We start from the raw sequence: 18,389 nt of genomic DNA on the forward strand, positions 1-18,389 counted from the left end.
TGCTAACAGTTTGACTAACAGAATTTGTTTGACATATAACGGGAGTGCTATTTTGGCCTGAAAAACTGAGAGAAGAGTGCTATTTTGACACTTTGGTTTTTCATAGTGGTGTTTTGGCACTCGTGGTTTCCATTAGTGGTATAGTGGCAATTCTCTCATTATTAGAGGGTGCGGGCATGACTTTTTACCTCCAATGTTTATTATTAAAGGGCGCAGACAGAGGGCAACACCCCCCCGCCCCTCCAGACACACACACGTTGATTCACCTCACGCCTTGGTTTAGAGCTCACAAGTCATACCTCGTCCCAACCTCATGCATTCCTTGGCATGCCATGTTAACACCTCGACGCAACAAATAGTCCATATTTTGTTACGGTGTCAAACCTCTTCATTGTGTGTCAACTCAATGTAAGTGTAGGGATCCTCATGGCAAAGTTGTATCAATCATACGATGGTATGGTTGGTACTTGGTAGATTCTTTTGTGGAGGAAAAAAGGGACAATATTTCTTGCACATAGTCGGTAGGTCTGACTTTACACCCCTAATACTTTATCAGAGGGCGGAGACACAGGGCCGCCCCCCTCCCCCCCACCTGGTCCGGCCATTGAGCTCACACTTCGTCCCAACCTCAAGCTCATTCCTTGCTATGCCACCTCAACAACTCAGACACAACAAAGAGCACATGCCTTGTTATGGTGTCAAACCTCTCTTCATCGTGCATCAACTAGACGTCAAACCTCATGCCTTGTTATGGTGTCAAACCTCTCTTCATCGCGCATCAAATGGACGTCAAACCTCATGCCTTGTTATGGTGTCAAACCTCATGCGTTGCTATGGTGTCAAATCTCATGCCAAAGAGGCCATGCAATGTTAATTGCAAAAAAAAGAGCCCATGCCTTGTTATGGTGTCAAGCCTCTTCGTCGCGCATTTACTCGATGTCAAGTGTGGGAAGGTCCATGGCAAAGATATGTCAATCATAGGATTGTGTGGTTGATCGATTATTTTGTGAAGAGGAGAAAGGGGTGTTATCTAATTATTACCACACAATCCTGGTAAACCGTAATTTTTACCATGATGTTTTATCGTAGGGTGGAGACAGGAGGCATTACCTGAACATCATTCCAACCTAGCAGGCTTCGTCTATTGGGAGGTTGTTGGATGATCTAACAAAACAATGGCAAAATGCAAGGAGAGAAAATGCACAACTATTGTTGCGATGTATATCTTGTGGAACATACTGAAGATTCCCTTGGGGGGTGGGGGGATGGGGGCGCTTGCGCTGTTGTTGTGATTCTCGTTCTAGCACATGCAAGCCTCCACATCATCAATCAACATGCAAGTCCATCACATTGAATCTTTTCTAACACATGAAAAACCCTCTACATCATCAAACACAAGCAAACCCTCCACGTCATTAGATTCTTTTACCTTTTAGCAACAAATCATTTCACAGTTTATTGCTAAAAAATCTCACAGCAACGCGCGGGGTGTTATCTAATTATTACACCAACACGCACCTAGACAGACAAACATCGGAAGACAACCCGGCTTATTTCGTGGATCGCGGCGAAAACTGTGCTAGACACTATTCTTAAAATACGGCTTCTTCAGTGCAGTGATCTTCTGGACGGACGGCCTCGCCATCAGACCAGACCACCAGGCTTTCACATGCAGATACGCGTCAAACAAAGAAGCGTAGGGTGTAGCCGCCAGGCATGCGGTAATAGACACATGGTTAAGGTCCGCTAGGCTGAGGAAGTCTCCAGCAAGGTACTTGCACTTGGTCAGGCGCGCCTCGTACACCTCCAGCACCTTCTTCAGTTTCACAAGGTTATCCTCGACAATTTTCTGGTCAGTGGCTCGCCCGAACATAGGACGGATGAGGCACTCAAGGATAATAGGCTCCATTGCGGCCGTGTACCGATGGGCCTCCACCTCGAGCCACACATCTACCATTGCTGATTCCTTGAGGTTGCCCTCCTTCAAAAGCTCCGGATTGTTCTTGCGGCATGTGTACTTGCAAATAGCACGCGATTCTAACAAGGAGGAAAAAAAAACATTTCATTATTTGCCTAGTGGAAACATTGTTTCACATAGCAACCAAGTCCCAAAATATGTACTCCTTTTTTTTATGAAACAATGGGAGCTTGCTGCCAAAGTGAAAAGGCATAACAAATAATAAAATCGAGAAGGCAAAACAAGAGCTGGTAAAGGGAGGGAATGGGGCTCCTAATACAATAACAGCTGACAATTTATACATAATTGATATATATTTTGCATCACGTCATCTTATACTGAACAGCTTAGGTACCATTTGAACCAAGGTGGAAAACTGGAAATGCCAGCTTAGACACACTTTTGGGAAATAAGGCAGCAACATCAACAGCAAAGCAACAATAATGTCAGAGCATCTTGTCCCTTTTAAGTTTATATTAACGATGGATGGAAAAGAGAGACATCTCCAAGAGTTAGCATCATACCCCAGACGTAGAAGTCACCATCCTGCAAAACCGGCATCTGACCAAAGGGCTGCAGAGGACCATATGAAGACAGTGAGGTTTTTGTCAATCAGATGTCACACCTCTTAAAAACAGGAATCAAATGCCACAGTTAATATAACACTAAGATCGGTTGAATAAACCAATGTGAATAAGATAACATGCATACATTTCCATTGTACTAAGATTGAGACACTTATTTTGGGACGGAGGGAGTACATGCTTCTTTTAGTATAGAACTGGCGAGCAGAAAATTTGCCGCCAAACATACCCCGTAGTAGCAGACTAATTGTATGTATAGATAATTCCACATTCAAATTCATGGTTAATTGCGTTCAACGAAACTGTAGCTACTAAAGGGATCGACAAAGCAGAGTGTGGAAAGATCTGCTCAAAAGGCAAAAAAAAAAATTGCTTAGAAGACAAGTCTGAAATTTCGAATAGTACCAATCGTCGAATGGATGGTTACAATAGGAGGGAAAAAGTTACCAAGTGCGTGTATCTTAACAGGCTGGATGGTTTGTATGGAGACAGTTGATCAGGTTCTTGGTAGCTTGGTGCTACTTGCAGACCTGCAGACGCAATGTACTCCCGACGCAAATGTTGTACTAAAGCAGTGTGAATTAATATGAATCGGAGGGACTAGTTAACCTAGCAGTCATCAGAACAAGGCTTGTTTTGATGACCAGTTGATTAGATCTCCTGCTGAGATCATATGTTGCATGTGTTCGTTTCTGAAATTCTAGTCAGGACTTCATAAGAAGAACAAGCAGGCATGGGTTTCAATGAGCTGCACCGGAAACGCCTACCGGAGACCCCTCTTGAGACTAGAAGCATATATGGAGGGCATTGCAAACTGAATGCGGTAAGCTTACGTACGTTCCTGGCGAGGTGGTCGGGGGTCTTGTGCTCGCCGGCGCCGAAGTCGATGGGCACGACGTCGTACTCGACGCCTGCCTCCTCCAGGGCCGCCACGCACCTCGTCACGTTCCACGACATGGTCATGCCGTACAGCTTCACCGGAGCCATCGCCACTCCCTGTTACGACCCGATCTGGAGGGTAGGTGAGAGGAGAGGAGAGCAGCTGAGGAAGGAGACGGCGGAGGTGAGAGGAGAGCACACGCTTCTCATTTCTTTTTAAACCCCAAGGTTTACACTTTACAGTTTACAACACAGCCACACAAAAGTTCTTTTTTTCTTTGAGAAGAACACAGCCACACACTTAAATAGCCACTAGGCCGATCCCCCATTGGGCCACTCTCGGTCCCTCGTTACAAGGCCGACGGCCCACCGCCGCAAGAGACAGCTCTCTTGCAATCTTCAGTCCGCTGCAGGTTCAGTACTGTCAGCAGCCCTGTAGCCCATGCCCCCGCAGGAGGAGCGCCAAGCCCTGTAGCTGATCCAGCGGTTGCCGGCAACAGCGATCCAGAGCGCGTCAAAGACCAGAGGCCCAAGTATACACGGGCCAAGAGACCACCCCAGTGGCTTGCTAGCCCAAACTGGGCCCGTTAAGCGGGTGTAATAGTATATAAACTGAGCCGAGTTACTTGTAAGGATTGGCTAGGAATTGGACGGCTGCGGCTGCGGCCGCGGCCGCGGCTTGGTTGTAACGGATAGAGGTGCGGGTGGCTGGGCGGAATCCTCATCCGAAAATTCAAATATCTTAGCTCGAATCCCCATGAAATTCTCAGATCCATAGTTAGCAAGAGAGATCCTCACATCTGGTAATCAGAGCCTTCGTCCGGGAGCTGCCCCCTCACCGCTACCCGACGCGTCTCGGCGACCGGCGGCGACGTCAAGCGATGGAAGGGCTGAGCGACGAAGGCCACTCCGTTTACGAGATCCTTCGCCATGAATTCGCCAACGACTTGGATGACAAGCTTCGAACGCATGGTGAGTCGCTTCTCAAATCGATGAGCAAAATGATGGAGAGGAACAACACGACGCTCGATGGGCTGATGTCAGCAAGAACTGACGGCATCCGGGAAGAGCTCGCCATCGACATCGAGCAAATCAGATCCGACCTGTACAAGACGGAGTCCCAGGAGCACGAACCCAAGCTCGACGCCGCCACGTCTTCGCGCAACGCTGGGCTGGGTCGTGGCGCCGCCGCGACCGGCGCCCTTGGCTTCGACAACGAACACCGGGGGAAGGTGCATAATATTTATGTCCCTCCTCCGGTTAGAGGTGCGCGCGATTCTGGTTTCTCCCCTAGAAAGTTTTCCCCTCGGGATTATCCGTCAGTTGATACTGCTGAGCACAATTCGTTTTCTCTGCATTTGGAACTTCCCAAATTTGATGGAACAAATCCGCGACTATGGCAAAATTGCTGCGAGGATCAATTCAAACTCTGGGGCACGCCCGCTAGCCGCTGGGTGTCATTGGCAACTGCTCAGTTTGAGGGGGCCGCAGCGCGTTGGCTTGAGTCGATTCAGAGGCGTATGCCCAACTCCAGCTGGACTAAATTTTGTGAAGCCTTGCAGAGTCGTTTTGGCCGAAATCAGCATCAAACACTGCTCAGATGGTTGTTCAGGATTGCTCAGACTACGACTGTCGAAGACTATGTTGAACGGTTTGCGGAATTGTATGACCAGCTGACATCATATGAAGAAGCGCCGAATTCCTTGCACTATATCACTCGATTTTTGGATGGGCTGAAGCCTGGAGTTCGAATGGCAGTGGCCTTGCAGAAACCCAAAGATCTCGATGCAGCTTATGAGTTAGCTCTGCTCCATGAGGAGCTAGGGGAAGTGTATAATCCAACCAGCTTCGCAACTACCAGAAGAACAACACCTTCCACAGGAATTACAAATTCCAAGCCACCGAAGCCAGAAGAGAGGAAAGCAGAATCTGTCAGTAGTACTAGCCAAGAGGACAAATGGACAGCTCTGAAAAACTATAGGAAATCCAAGGGTTTATGTTTTGTGTGTGGAGAAAAGTGGGCCAAAGACCATGTGTGCAAATTCACTGTCCAACTGCATTTCGTCCAAGAGTTGATTGATCAATTACAAACCCAGTCAGTTGAAAGTTCAGACTCTGAAAGTGAACAGCAAACCCAATCTTCAGTCCATTCTATCAGGTTATCAGCTGCTGCAATGGGGAAGGAACCTGAAGCTCTTGTTCTGCAATTGGAAATTGAACTACAAGGGCACAAACTACAATTCCTTGTTGACTCTGGCAGCACCCATTCGTTCCTGGATGCACAGTACAAGCACTTAGAAGGGGTCAACCCAATCAACGCTCTCATTGTCACAGTAGCTGGAGGTACAACAATACACTGCCAGCAACAAATTGAAGAATGTCTCTAGGAATGCAATGGAACCACATTTTCTTCTGACTTCAAGTTGTTGCCCTTGCATACTTATGATGGGATTTTAGGCCTGGATTGGCTCGCCCAACATAGCCCCATATACATCGATTAGGTGGAAAAGTGGCTCTCTTTCACTAAGGCAGGACATACAGTTACCTTGCATGGGTTTGGAGCTGAGGACTGCACATACACTTGTATAGCCATATCTGCAGTGCACATGAATGAGAAAAACGAAATTCCTCTAGAAATTTAGTCCATTCTAGATGAATTTGCTGATGTTTTTGAAACTCCTACTCAGTTACCTCCCAGGAGGAGTTGTGACCACAAAATCCCTCTAATTCCAGGAGCAAGGCCAGTTGCTGTTGTCAGGCCATATCGAATAGTTCCTCAGTTAAAGGATGAGCTTGAAAGACAAATTGCAGAGTTACTGAAGTCAGGTATAATTAGACCCAGTAAAAGTCCTTTTTCATCTCCTGTGTTGCTAGTAAAGAAGAAAGGAGGAGAATGGAGGCTAGTGGTTGATTACAGGATGTTAAATGCTAACACTGTAAAAGGGAAATTTCCAGTGCCAGTGATTGATGAACTTCTAGATGAACTTGCTGGTGCTGCTTGGTTCACTAAGCTAGACCTCAGAGCAGGTTACCATCAAATCAGGTTAGCTGCTGGGGAGGAGTATAAAACTGCATTTCAAACTCACTTAGGCCATTATGAATTTTTAGTAGTGGCCATGGGACTCAGTGAAGATCCAGGCACTTTCCAAGGAGCAATGAACACCACACTGTCTCCAGTTAACAGGAAAAATGCTTTAGTCTTCTTTGATGACATATTGATTTTCAGCAAATCTTATCAGGAGCACTTGCAACATGTTAGAGAGGTGTTGGCCCTACTCAGAGTTGATCAGTGGAAAGTGAAAATGTCCAAATGTGCTTTTGCTCAACAACAAATTGGTATTTAGGCCACACCATCAGCTCTGCAGGAGTTTCTATTGATTCTAGTAAAATTCAGACAGTAGAACAGTGGCCTACCCCAACCAGTGTAAAAGAGGTGAGAGGATTCCTTGGATTAAGTGGTTACTACAGGAAGTTCATAAAGCATTATGGTCTGATCAGTAAACCTCTCACTGAGCTGCTTAAGAAAGGGGTGCCATTTGTCTGGACTACAGTGACTGAAACTGCATTCACAACTCTCAAGAAGGCCCTGGTGGAAGCCCCAGTTTTAGCTCTGCCACAATTTGACAAGCCTTTTGTCATTGAAACCGATGCCTGTGATTCAGGAATTGGGGCTGTACTCATGCAAGAAGGTCATCCTATAGCTTATGTCAGCAAGGCCTTGGGGCCCAAGGATAGGGCCCTCTCAGTTTATGAACATGAGTATCTAGCTATTTTGCTAGCTGTGGAGCAGTGGAGACCTTACATACAGTTCTAGCAGTTTACCATTAGGACTGATTAGAAGAGTTTGGTACATCTGCAAGATCAAAAGTTACACACGGTGTGGCAATAGAAAGCTCTAACCAAACTTATGGGTTTGAACTATACTATAGTTTACAAAAAGGGAGCAGAAAATTCTGCTGCTGATGCTCTATCTAGAAGACCATCACATTCCCAGATGTTTCACATATCCAAATCAGAACCTGTGTGGATAGAAGAAATTGTAGCCAGTTATTCTCAAGATGACAAAGCTAAAGAGTTGTTGCAAGAGCTTGCGGTCAAACCACCTGCTAATTCTCAGTATCAATTAGTGCAAGGATTGCTGAGGTGCAAAGGTTGTATTTGGGTTGGCAACAATCTGGAGTTGCAGGAGAAAAATTTTGCTGCCTTTCATGATAGCCCCCTGGGAGGACATTCTGGTTTTCCTGTCACATACCATCGAATTCACTCCTTATTCAGATGGATAGGCATGAAGAAATTTATTAAGGATAGGGTATAGTCTTGTTTAGTTTGTCAGCAAGCTAAACCTGAAAGAGTTATCCAGGGTTGCTTTCTCCTTTACCAGTTCCAAGCAAGGCATGGGAAACTGTGACCATGGATTTTATTACTGGATTACCTCCTTCCTATCTGTTTGATTGCATATTTGTGGTCATTGACAAGTTTACAAAATATGGGCATTTCATGGCCCTCAAACACCCCTTTTCTGCACAAAAGGTTGCTGAAGTGTTCTTGGACAATATCTACAAACTGCATGGCATGCTAGAGTACATTGTATCTGACAGAGATCCGGTGTTCACAAGCAAATTTTGGCAAACTCTTGTTCACAGGACTGGTACTCGGCTTAACATGAGTACTGCATATCACCCTGCTATTGATGGTCAGACTGAGAGAGTCAACCAGCAAATTGAATGCTACCTCAAAAGTTTTATTAGTTCTCACCCCTCCAAATGGAGCAAATGGCTGTCCCTGTGTGAGTTTTGGTATAATACAAATTGGCATTCAGCTGTGGGCAAGTTTCCCTTTGAGGTACTTTATGGGCACTCTCCTAGATACTTTGGGATTGCTGCCAGTGATACTGTTGCCCCTGTGGATATTATTCAGTGGCTACAAGACAGGGAGGTTATGGTAGCTTCTGTTAAATAACATCTGCTCCGAGCTCAACAGAGAATGAAGCACATGGCTGATAAAAACAGGACTGAGAGATCTTTCAACGTTGGAGAACAAGTTTTCTTGAAACTGCAACCGTATGTGCAATCTTCAGTTGTGCATAGAGCGAACCACAAGCTGGCTTTCAAATACTTTGGGCCCTATACCATCCTTGACAAGATTGGGGAAGTGGCTTACAAATTGGAATTGCCTCCGGACGGTAGAATTCATCCGGTTTTCCATGTGTCTCAGCTTAAAAAGGTAGTGCTGCCCAATTGCACCGTTCTTCGCAAACTGCCATCCTCTTTTGCTTCCTCAGGTACCACTCCGCGTGCTCCAGCAACGAGTCCGGCAGCATGGCAAACGTACGATCGCTCAAGGCTTGATCCAGTGGAGTGGCTCTTCGCCAGATGAAGCAACCTGGGAAGACCTGGACTCTCTGCGCCAGCAATTTCCTCGAGCTACGGCTTGGGGCAAGCCGTCTCTCAACGGAGGGGGGATGTCAGCAGCCCTGTAGCCCATGTCCCTGCAGGAGGAGCGCCAAGCCCTGTAGCTGATCCAGCGGTTGCCGGCAACAGCGATCCAGAGCGCGTCAAGGAATAGAGGCCCAAGTCCACACAGGCCAAGAGACCACCCCAGTGGCTTGCTAGCCCAAACTGGGCCCGTTAAGTGGGTATAATAGTATATATACTGATCCGGGTTACTTGTAAGGATTGGCTAGGAATTGGACGGCTGCGGCCGCGGCTCGGTTGTAACGGATAGAGGTGCGGATGGCTGGGAGGAATCCTCATCCGAAAATTCAAATATCTTAGCTCGAATCCCCATGAAATCCTCAGATCCATAGTTAGCAAGAGAGATCCTCACAAGTATTCTGCAATCCGCACTACAGGCGTGACAGCCGCCGTCGGAGCATGTCATGTCATAGTCTTCCCATGTCGTGGTGTCATCTCGCAGCGTATCCCATTGAAGACCGGGGTGTTGCCCTTCTTTCATCATGCGGCGATCCATGATGGAGACCGGTGTCAGCGAGGTGGCTGTGAGGTCGGGGATGCGTGGCAGCTCGGAGAACACTGGCGCATAGTCAAGGATGAAGGACTTGAGCTGTGAGACGTGGAAGACAAGGTGGATGCAGTTGCCTAGTGGAAGCTTCAGGCGGTAGGCGAGCGTTCCGACATGCTCTTCGACAGCGAACAACCCGACGTACTTGTACGCCAGCGTGGGATGGGGATCAGCCTTCTTCTTGAAGGGGAAACTTGTTCTTCACTGTCACAGTGTTCAAGTGGCGTTAGTCGATGCAGAATCACCATCTCCATCCTTCTTTATCACGGGAGCAACGGAGCAGTGTATGGGCTCATGCTGAGCACGATCACCCTGGTGCCTAGCATCTCATCCATGTTGACGTATAAATACATAGTTCAATATTTTCTATCAACTTAATCTTTCGGGTGAAGGGGTTGATGTGTGCAGTTTTACATGATATCAGAGCCAAAAGGGATAGCATGACCATGATGGGTGGAAATTGGGTGAAAGTGTGTTCCACTAGTGCCAGTAGTAGTGTGACCAAGAGATCTCTTTAGGAAAGGTCATCAATGCTAGCTTTATTAATCACATAATAAAGATACATCATTTGTGAACTTACTAACCAGACAATCTAGTGGCTCATTTGTCTAAACACTAGAAAAATGATTACAAAAGCTGTAATTAACTAGCACATGCATCACTTGATTAGCCGAACGATAACAATTTTTAAACCCGATGGTTGAACCAATAATCTAGTGACTCATTTGTCCAAACACTAGAAAAATGATTACAAAAGCTGTAATTAACTAGCACATGCATCACTTGATTAGCCAAACGATAACAATGTTTAAACCCGATGGTTGAATCAATATTAACACACTCAGCAAAGATAGCCACAGCTGCATCTCACCATCTTGTTTTCCAAGTACTCCCTCCGTCCATAGTGTCAAAAAACGTCTTATATTATATGACGGATGGAGTACGAAAATTAGTGCTGCTGTAGCCTGTAGGTGTGCACGGCCATGGAGCAAAGCAAGATGCGCGGCAGCACAACCAACTCCATATGGACTTATGGGGCGACGCATGAAGGTTCAGCAGATGGCTATGCAAAACAAATCGATTTACATACAGTAAGCACGTGCTGCACCGAACAGTACGGCTTGGCTTCGCCAAGCAGATGGGAGTTATAAATGTTTTAACTTTCATTGCAAGCCAACTCTACTCTCTTTTTTTTTACTTACGACAATATCACAATATACAAGACTCCGACCAATTCTGCTACGAAGAATGGCATTATTACCTACAGCGAGCAGAGCAGTCTGGCACCCCTATCTGCCGGCGGACAGTTCAATGGCGTCCTGGTTGTAGATGGAGTCCTCGCCCCAGTCGAATCGCTGCTGCATCCGCTCGTAGTCCTCCCTCCTCGTCACCTCGACCTGCTGCCACTCCTCCCACCGCTCCGCCAGGCCTTCCCCTTCCAGCATCCTTACCACCTCCGACATGGAGGGCCGGTCCTCGGGCGACCCCTGGGTGCACAGCAGCGCGATCTGCATCATCATCTCCACCTCCTGCCTGTCGAAGCTGTTGTTCAGGTTGCGGTCCACGATGGCGTCTAGATTCCCTTCTCTTTGTAGCTTCTTGACCTGCACATTTGCGGCACGAGCATTATGCTTTAGACCATATGCTTCGGCGTCCAGGATTTATAGTGTACCAAGAATGCATGTCCTTTTGTTCAACAAGTGAGAGTCTCTTAATAAGTTGCTGTCCATAGAGTTCTTCATACACAAAGTTAACTCTGTAGCAGCTTGAATCAATCAAGTTGGGGTGGGAAGTGGGGTTGACTTACATGATCAAGTAATAACACGTCATCTTCTTCCTCCAAACGTGAAAAGTCAATGGCGCGCTGCCCGGTGACCACTTCAAGAAGCATTATACCATAGCCGAAAACATCTGTTCTCTCAGATGACTTCCCTGTGGACAAATATTCTGGTGCAATGTGACCCATAGTCCCTCGGACTTGAGTGGTCACAGATGTCTTCTGTACATCCACCAACTTTGCCAAGCCGAAGTCGCCAACAACTGGTTCGAAACCTTCATCAAGCAAGACATTCGCGGCCTTGACATCACGGTGTATGATCTTAGGATTGCAGTGCTCGTGCAGGTACTCCAGTCCGCGCGCTGTGCCTATAGCCACTCGTTTCCTTGCGTTCCAATCTAATATTGGTTCCCCAGGTTTAAATTCTGCACCATTCAACATTTCAACACAAGGAGCACATAAGAGAAAAGTATACAGATGGAAGGAAAACAGAAAAACTAACAAATAGATTTAGTCATTGTAAACGGATAGGTAACGAATGTCCACAACAAAAACAAAGTAGACTGAAAAACATTTAAGAAAAATCATGTTCTGGATGTAGAAGCAAATTGCATTTCACTCACTTTAATCATTTAATAAACACTGGATGTTGGATTTTACTGACTGGCCTTTTTCCTTTCTTTCATCACTTACCTGGATGGTATTTCTCGGAAGATTATTTGATATTGCATTTTGGTCTATCTATTCTTTACTCAGGATTTATAATGCCTACCAAGTAACTGTCTAGATCATTTTACTACTTACTAGAAACAAGTCTATGCATGCTGGCATCTTGCATCGGTAAAGCAAACTGAGCATACGAAATATAAAGATTTCAACAGGAAGCTACCTAAATTTTTAGAAGCACATTAGAATTGAAGTTACTAAGCCTAAATGAAGATCCAAGACCAGTTACAGAATCTTTAAGCACATTGATGAAGGATCTGAGAAATTCATAGAGTAGCACAAGTGTAGGATTGCAGGAGATGAATCAACTGGTCGATTGGTTAAGAAGAAAGAAAGTACCTCGCAATCGGTAGGCTACGCTAAGATTCTGCATGAAAGGATAAACAAGTAGACGTTCTGTTTGTGTTGTACAGAACCCAATCAATCTTAAAAGATTCCGGTGAACTGCAACACTAATCAGCTCAACTTCACGCAGGAAGGCAGCCTCCCCACCAGGACTTTCATAATCAGTTAACCGCTTTACGGCTATCTTAGTGCCATCTGGAAGTGCTCCTTTATATACTTTTCCAAAGCCCCCTTGTCCAAGAACATTTTTCTCACTGAAGTTATCAGTAGCGAGTTGTAATTCTCGCCATGCAAACCTTTTCAACTGCCCAAATGCAATTCTTCGGTCATCCTCACCTGTGGAAGTTATCAGATCTGTTAGTTAAATGAAAGAAAATCTCTCGGCCTCTGCATATGAGGAATGCATTCAGCTACATATGATTGGTCAGTTCAATGTAATGCAACACATGAAAACTTCAAATTTGTAAGCTGGACATTGTGCCTCAAAAACACAGATGGTGCTACAGAGAAGTCGCAAAAGATGCTGGACACTAACTATTTCCATATAGCCAGAAACACTGTTACATGTGGTTCAGTAACCATAATATGCCAGTAACAAAAAATCTGTGTATGCATACATAAACCAGTAAACCACATCTTTGTTCCGATAAGCTAATGAACAAGACTACAGGGGAAAAAAGATGAAAACAAACAAAGCACCATATACACTACCTGATACATCCACAAAAACTTCACGCAGATGACCTTTTCTCCTTCCATTACAGATAATAAACAGAGCCCCTATAATGAGCAGCCCTATCACTCCACCAACTGTTCCAAGGACAACGCCTATTTTCGAACCACGAGATGAACCTATTAAAGAGTGATAAAATTAGCATATGCCTCAAAATCATTTTACAGACATCAAATCAACACTCTGCATTTCGTGCTATTTGACAAGTGTACAATGCAGAACAGAAAAATATGACCCAGGGAAAAAACAAAAGAAAATATGGCTGGTTACCTTGGTAAGGCGAACTTGATGCACAAGGATGAGCGAAGTTTGCTCCACAAGTCAAGTTATTGCCAGAAAAGCTGTGAAACAAATGAACCTTTGTTAGACCTTCTAATTAACACACATAGAATTAAATGTTATAATGACCCCCCATTACTTGTAACGTGCAACTTGAAATAGTTGAGCAGGTATTGGACCGGAGAGATTATTGTAGGCCAACCGACTGCCATCATAAGAAAGAAATTAGTTGTATATGGTAGGAGATTAAGAAAAATAGATATGAGCTCTTGTGGACAAAAATCATGAATATTAATATTACTAGTTTGCTCCTTACATGTCTGTCAAGCTTGAGATTGTTGCCAGTGTATTAGGAACAGTTCCACTTAGTCTGTTTTGACTTAGTATCCTGGTTACAGAACAAAAGGTGAATGGGAATCAGGGAATGTTAAATGACTGATGTTCATGACATTAAGTAGTAACAATTCCGATGCATACAAGAGTTGGAGCTTCGAAAGATGGCCAAGAGAAGCTGGGATTTCTCCAACCAGTAGATTTTCTTCCAAATCTAAGCTTGTCAAACTAGATAGGTTGCCAAGCTGCTCGGGTATGCCACCGGTAATCTTGTTACCAGGCAAGGACCTGCAATGTCATGTACCGCAAAGATTAATAAAAGTTGGAGAACGCGATCACATGACACAATACGACCATCACTTCATCTAGCAAGCATAGAAATATAGTCAGCATTTCTCACACCTGTTCCTATAGAATCATAAGATAGAGACATAGAGTGGTCTTTTCAGCAAAATAAAAGAGTAAGATACAGTAGCTATTCCATCACAACAACCACTTAACATCTAAAAGATATTCTGTTGCTCTAGACGAGTACACTTACAGAACATTCAAATGCTCGAGGTCTCCAATTCTTGGCGACAGAACTCCAGTGAACCCCATAGAAGCCAATGTTCTGCAGGAGGGTATCAGGTTAACTCATGGTAAAATTGAATGTCTTCGTAAGAAATATGAATAACACGGTATTACGGTAAACAGAACCATATGGAGGCTTAGCAAGTGTTACAATGCATTTATAGAAAGTGGAGGTATATATGTGTGTCATATAGTTTCATAACGAGTATGTTAGAAACCTTTATGTATGTTAGAAACCTTGCCCCACATCTTCACAAAACAAAACGCCATCCCTCCTTTTCAAGCTCGACATCCGGAAGGCTTTTGACTCGGTGAGTTGGGACTATATAGTTGACATTCTTCAACGGAGGGGCTTCCCTAGCAGATTTCAGGATTGGATTGCCGCCCTCCTTGGCACTTCTTTATCAAGGGTCCTTCTCAATAGGGTGTCGGGCTCTTCAATTACGCATGGCCAGGGTCTTAGACAAGGAGATCCGCTACCGCCGCTGCTTTTCGCCATTGCCATCGACCCGCTGCAACAAATTCTCGACTTGGCCATGAGGCTTGGCCCCCTCCATAAAATCCAGGGACGTGGCACCATCTGTGCTACCTTCAGGACATCCCTATACGCGGAATAAACGGCTGTTTTCGTGGCGTCAATAAAGGAAGATGTCCAAAACCTTGCCCGTACTCTACATGGGTTTGGTGAGGTGACATGGCTGCAAACAAACTTCCACAAGAGCTCGGTTGTGCCTATATGGTGTAGGCACTTGGACTTGGAGAACATCCTCGAGGGGCAGCCTGCCATAAGTATGTCCTTCCATGTGAGATATCTAGGCCTGCCGCTCTCCCTGGGAGAGCAGCGCAGGTGGATAGACTTTCAAAACCTCGAGGACAAAATCGTGGTGGGGCATGAACATCACTTCGGCGGGTCATGGGGTGCTCATGAAATCGATCCTCAACTCGCAAACGATCCACCACCTCATGCCGCTTGCCATCCTGAGGAAGATAAGGTGACAGGCGAAAGTGCAAGGTTAATTGAGAGACCGTTTGCAGACCCACCCACCACCATCACCATTGGGAACGGGAACGGGACTCCATTTTGGGACGCCCCGTGGTTGCATGGCACAAGCCAAAAGACATTGCCCCTCTCATCTTCAAAGCCCCCAAGCGCAAAAAGTGGAAAGTCAGCTTGGCCATGAATGAGGATGCTTGGATAAAAGTGATTGACATGAGCAAAGGTCTTTCCCGGAACCACGTCCGCAAATTCGTCGAGCTTTGGTCTCATCTTGCTCAAGTTTCTTTGAACGAGGATGTTGACGACTCCATCCATTGGAAGTTCTCCACTAACAGGGAATACTTCGGCGGCGGCATACAAGGCTTAATTCTTGGGAGTTATCCTCACTCCAATGAACAACGTCATTTGGAAAGTGTAGGCTCCCCCAAAGGTCAATTTTTTTGGCTTGCTATACAAAATAGGGTGTGAACAGCCGACCGCTTGGAGCGGCGCGGTTGCCAAAATTGTGGCCTTTGCCTTTGTGCAAGCATGAGTACGAGTCCGCCGCTCACCTCTTCTTCAAATGTCGATTCATGTTGAGGGTTTGGCGGATGCCCAATGATTGGTTAGGACTCGCAGACATCGACCCCTCCCAATAAGCGACTCATCATTCTACCGGAAGTTGGTGGATCAACACGGCTACAAGAAGCAAGGCGATGGCATCCCTCATAATGTTCACCAATTGGGCCATTTGGAATGAGAGAAACGCCTGAGTATTCTGTAAGAAATCTATGCCTCCACTAATTATTTTGGCAAACATTAAGTGCAAGGCAAAGCTTTGGGTTTTCACGGGGTCGAAGCATTGGAGTAATTTATTGTCGGGGGAGTAGTGGCTTTGTATTAATATAGTTTGGTTCCTCTTATGTTCCAAACCTTGTCTTCTCTTCTTAACTAATGGATGAGGCAAATCTTTTGCCTCTGTTTCAAAAATAGACGCACCTAAAATAATACTTGTACTTGTTTGTACAAATCGTAAGAGCTAACCAGAAATGGATATGGAATGCAAACTAAATAAATCCCAGCTTCTGGCTACGTGATCTATAGGACAATATTGGCAGTACACAAAGTAAGCAAAGTGGCGAGAGATCAACAACGGCAACTTACACTTGCACAACATTATTGTTACTGTCACAAATAACAGAATTCCAAGTGCAAGGGTTAACTTGATTTTGATTCCAGTCTGTAAGCTGTGTGCTAGTAGCGTTCAGCTTCAGCTTCATATCATATAATGCATCACCTAAGGAAAAAAAATATTTCCTTGTTAATCATAAGAAAATATGTTGCTTAATTAATCCATGATTGTGAATGTGCTCCAAAAGGATGGAATGACTACAGATGATAGACAAGCAAGTGGACCTTGGCGATCAGACGCTGCAAATGAGAGCAGAAATGCCAACATAATGATGCCGATCAGCTCCATCTTTCCTTATATAGTCACTGTAGTACCAATTGACTTCCTTATGAGAAGTTGCCCAGCTAGAAAATATGCACACATTAATAACAGTAGCAGCAATCCATCGGCTACCTGGTTAAACAAAATCAGATCAGTGTGGAGCACACGATAAGAGAAAAACAAAAGCATGGGTATTTCAAGTACACTATCATCAGAGAAGAAGATGGTTGGCTACAACATAAACCAGTACAAATCAATGTTCACTTGCCTTGAAGACATTAATTCGAGTATTGCACATACAATTTGTAAACATTTGCCCCTAGAAGCATTATCACAAACACCTGATCAAGCAAAATCCTTTCACATGTAAACTTGAACATGCACTGGAAAAATCATGCAGCAAGTACTCATCAAGGAATAATCAAAATTGTATTCTCACAAAATCAAATCTACAGCAAGTGTCCCCGCAAAAAAAAAAAACTACAGCAAGTGCTCATCCAATACAAAAATCAGGAAAAAAATGAACAAACAAAGGATGCAAAAGGAAGGAGGGAGAGGGGGGGGGGGGGGGGGTGAGGGAAGAGGCGGCTACCTGCCTACGGACTGGTCGCCGGCGTAGCTCCTGTACCGGCGGCTGGGCGCGCCGCCGCGGAGGGCCGACGGCGGCTAGGAACCCTAGCTGCCGCCCTCGGGAAGGACTCTGGCCGTTCGCCCGGGAGGGTAAGGCGCTCTCTTCGCTCGTTCGCTCGCTCGCTCGCTCGGCTAGCAAGCATACACGCACGGGGAGAGGGGCAGCTACCAATCAGCCTGGCCAGCCGCCGCACCGCGCCTGGGGAAGGATTCCTTCCGAAGGAAGCAGTCAGCCTGCGCAACCGCCGGCGCCGCCAGTGCGCGAGTGGAGGGAGGTGGAGGCGGAGGCGTGGGTGGACGACCCGAGCGGTTGACTGCGCCAGACGCCGAAATGGACCGCTGCTGCGACTGGTGAATCCATTTCAGGCAGGCGGGGCGCAACTTGGTTGGGTTGGTGGATTCTCCATTTTCGCCCTCCGTCCGATCCCTTGGGATAAGACGGAAATGGGGTCGCTGGGCTCGGGTTCGCTCCGGATGCCCGTCGAGACAGTGGTGCGCCGCGTCCCTTTCCGTGACTCGCCGCAGATTCCCGCAACCGAACGCGAGCGCCTAGCTAGCGATAGCCCCATGCGCTGTCGCTCTGCGAGGTCGCTTTCCGGTTAGCTCACGCCTTTCTGCCCGTGTCCTGTTTTCTGTTCAGTCCACTGGGCAGCGACGGCACGGCAGGCTGGACTTGGACGGATGATGTTATACGGTTTTTTCCCAGTACTACCATCCATAGTTTTGTGGGCCAAGGACATCAGTGGGGAAGCGGCACGGCTTTCTCGGGCTTGATGGTTGGTTTTGGCTCGATGCACGTTTGGAACTGCTGTCCAGCTAGTTTCCGGTGTCAGCTGTTGCGTCCCGACGGTTCCGACCTGGCTCATGCTTTGCGGTGCAGCGGTGGGGCCAGTCTTTTGAAAAGTGATGCGGAACCTGAACATCAAACTGTGTCCGTATACATTTGAATTCAACAAACCGGATGAATTACGTGCAATCGGACGATTTTCATCTAAATCTGAGCACATTCATTACATGACCGGACCTAACTTACTCTAAATCCAAGGTGGTGGTCATCCTCCAAGTCCTTGTTGTTACCCTTCGGTGTTGGTCGTGTACATGGTGGGGATGAGACCTATGAAGT

At 46.0% G+C, this 18,389-nt stretch overlaps 2 protein-coding genes across 4 annotated transcripts; both read right to left on the reverse strand.

The window, feature by feature from the left end:
• Positions 1-1,388: 1,388 nt before the first annotated feature.
• Positions 1,389-3,632, reverse strand: LOC123065702 (glutathione S-transferase 1). Its single transcript, XM_044488936.1, has 3 exons — positions 3,379-3,632; positions 2,482-2,530; positions 1,389-2,037 (listed from the first exon to the last, which is right to left on the reverse strand). Exons 1-3 carry the CDS (start codon positions 3,526-3,528, stop codon positions 1,580-1,582), a joined length of 657 nt encoding a protein of 218 aa, XP_044344871.1. The 5' UTR covers positions 3,529-3,632; the 3' UTR covers positions 1,389-1,579.
• A 6,854-nt stretch (positions 3,633-10,486) lies between these two features.
• LOC123070874 (LRR receptor kinase SERK2) lies at positions 10,487-17,728 on the reverse strand. Of its 3 annotated transcripts, none has more exons than XM_044494254.1 (12): positions 17,233-17,728; positions 16,600-16,768; positions 16,348-16,480; positions 14,176-14,247; positions 13,779-13,922; positions 13,618-13,689; positions 13,441-13,506; positions 13,293-13,363; positions 13,001-13,141; positions 12,284-12,625; positions 11,249-11,643; positions 10,487-11,045 (listed from the first exon to the last, which is right to left on the reverse strand). In XM_044494254.1, the coding sequence occupies exons 2-12, from the start codon at positions 16,661-16,663 to the stop codon at positions 10,731-10,733; spliced, it is 1,815 nt and encodes a 604-aa protein (XP_044350189.1). In that variant the 5' UTR covers positions 16,664-16,768; positions 17,233-17,728; the 3' UTR covers positions 10,487-10,730. The 3 variants fall into 3 exon arrangements, with proteins under 3 accessions (XP_044350189.1, XP_044350190.1, XP_044350188.1); XM_044494255.1 differs by having other exon boundaries at positions 16,600-16,764; positions 17,229-17,728; XM_044494253.1 differs by having other exon boundaries at positions 17,229-17,728.
• Between the last annotated feature and the right edge of the window lie 661 nt (positions 17,729-18,389).

Source organism: Triticum aestivum, chromosome 3B (genome assembly GCF_018294505.1).
Source record: "Triticum aestivum cultivar Chinese Spring chromosome 3B, IWGSC CS RefSeq v2.1, whole genome shotgun sequence".
In the NCBI taxonomy this organism is placed as follows: domain Eukaryota; kingdom Viridiplantae; phylum Streptophyta; class Magnoliopsida; order Poales; family Poaceae; genus Triticum; species Triticum aestivum.

Coding starts and splice junctions, on each gene's coding strand:
- LOC123065702 (XM_044488936.1), bottom strand. CDS start 3,528: ATGGCTCCGGTGAAGCTGTACGGCATGACCATGTCGTGGAACGTGACG. Junction 2,531..3,378: donor CCGACCACCTCGCCAGGAAC/GTACGTAAGCTT, acceptor GGTCCTCTGCAG/CCCTTTGGTCAGATGCCGGT. Junction 2,038..2,481: donor TGGTGACTTCTACGTCTGGG/GTATGATGCTAA, acceptor CCTCCTTGTTAG/AATCGCGTGCTATTTGCAAG.
- LOC123070874 (XM_044494254.1), bottom strand. CDS start 16,663: ATGGAGCTGATCGGCATCATTATGTTGGCATTTCTGCTCTCATTTGCA. Junction 13,507..13,617: donor ATCTCAAGCTTGACAGACAT/GTAAGGAGCAAA, acceptor TTATGATGGCAG/TCGGTTGGCCTACAATAATC. Junction 11,644..12,283: donor CGTAGCCTACCGATTGCGAG/GTACTTTCTTTC, acceptor TGAATGGTGCAG/AATTTAAACCTGGGGAACCA.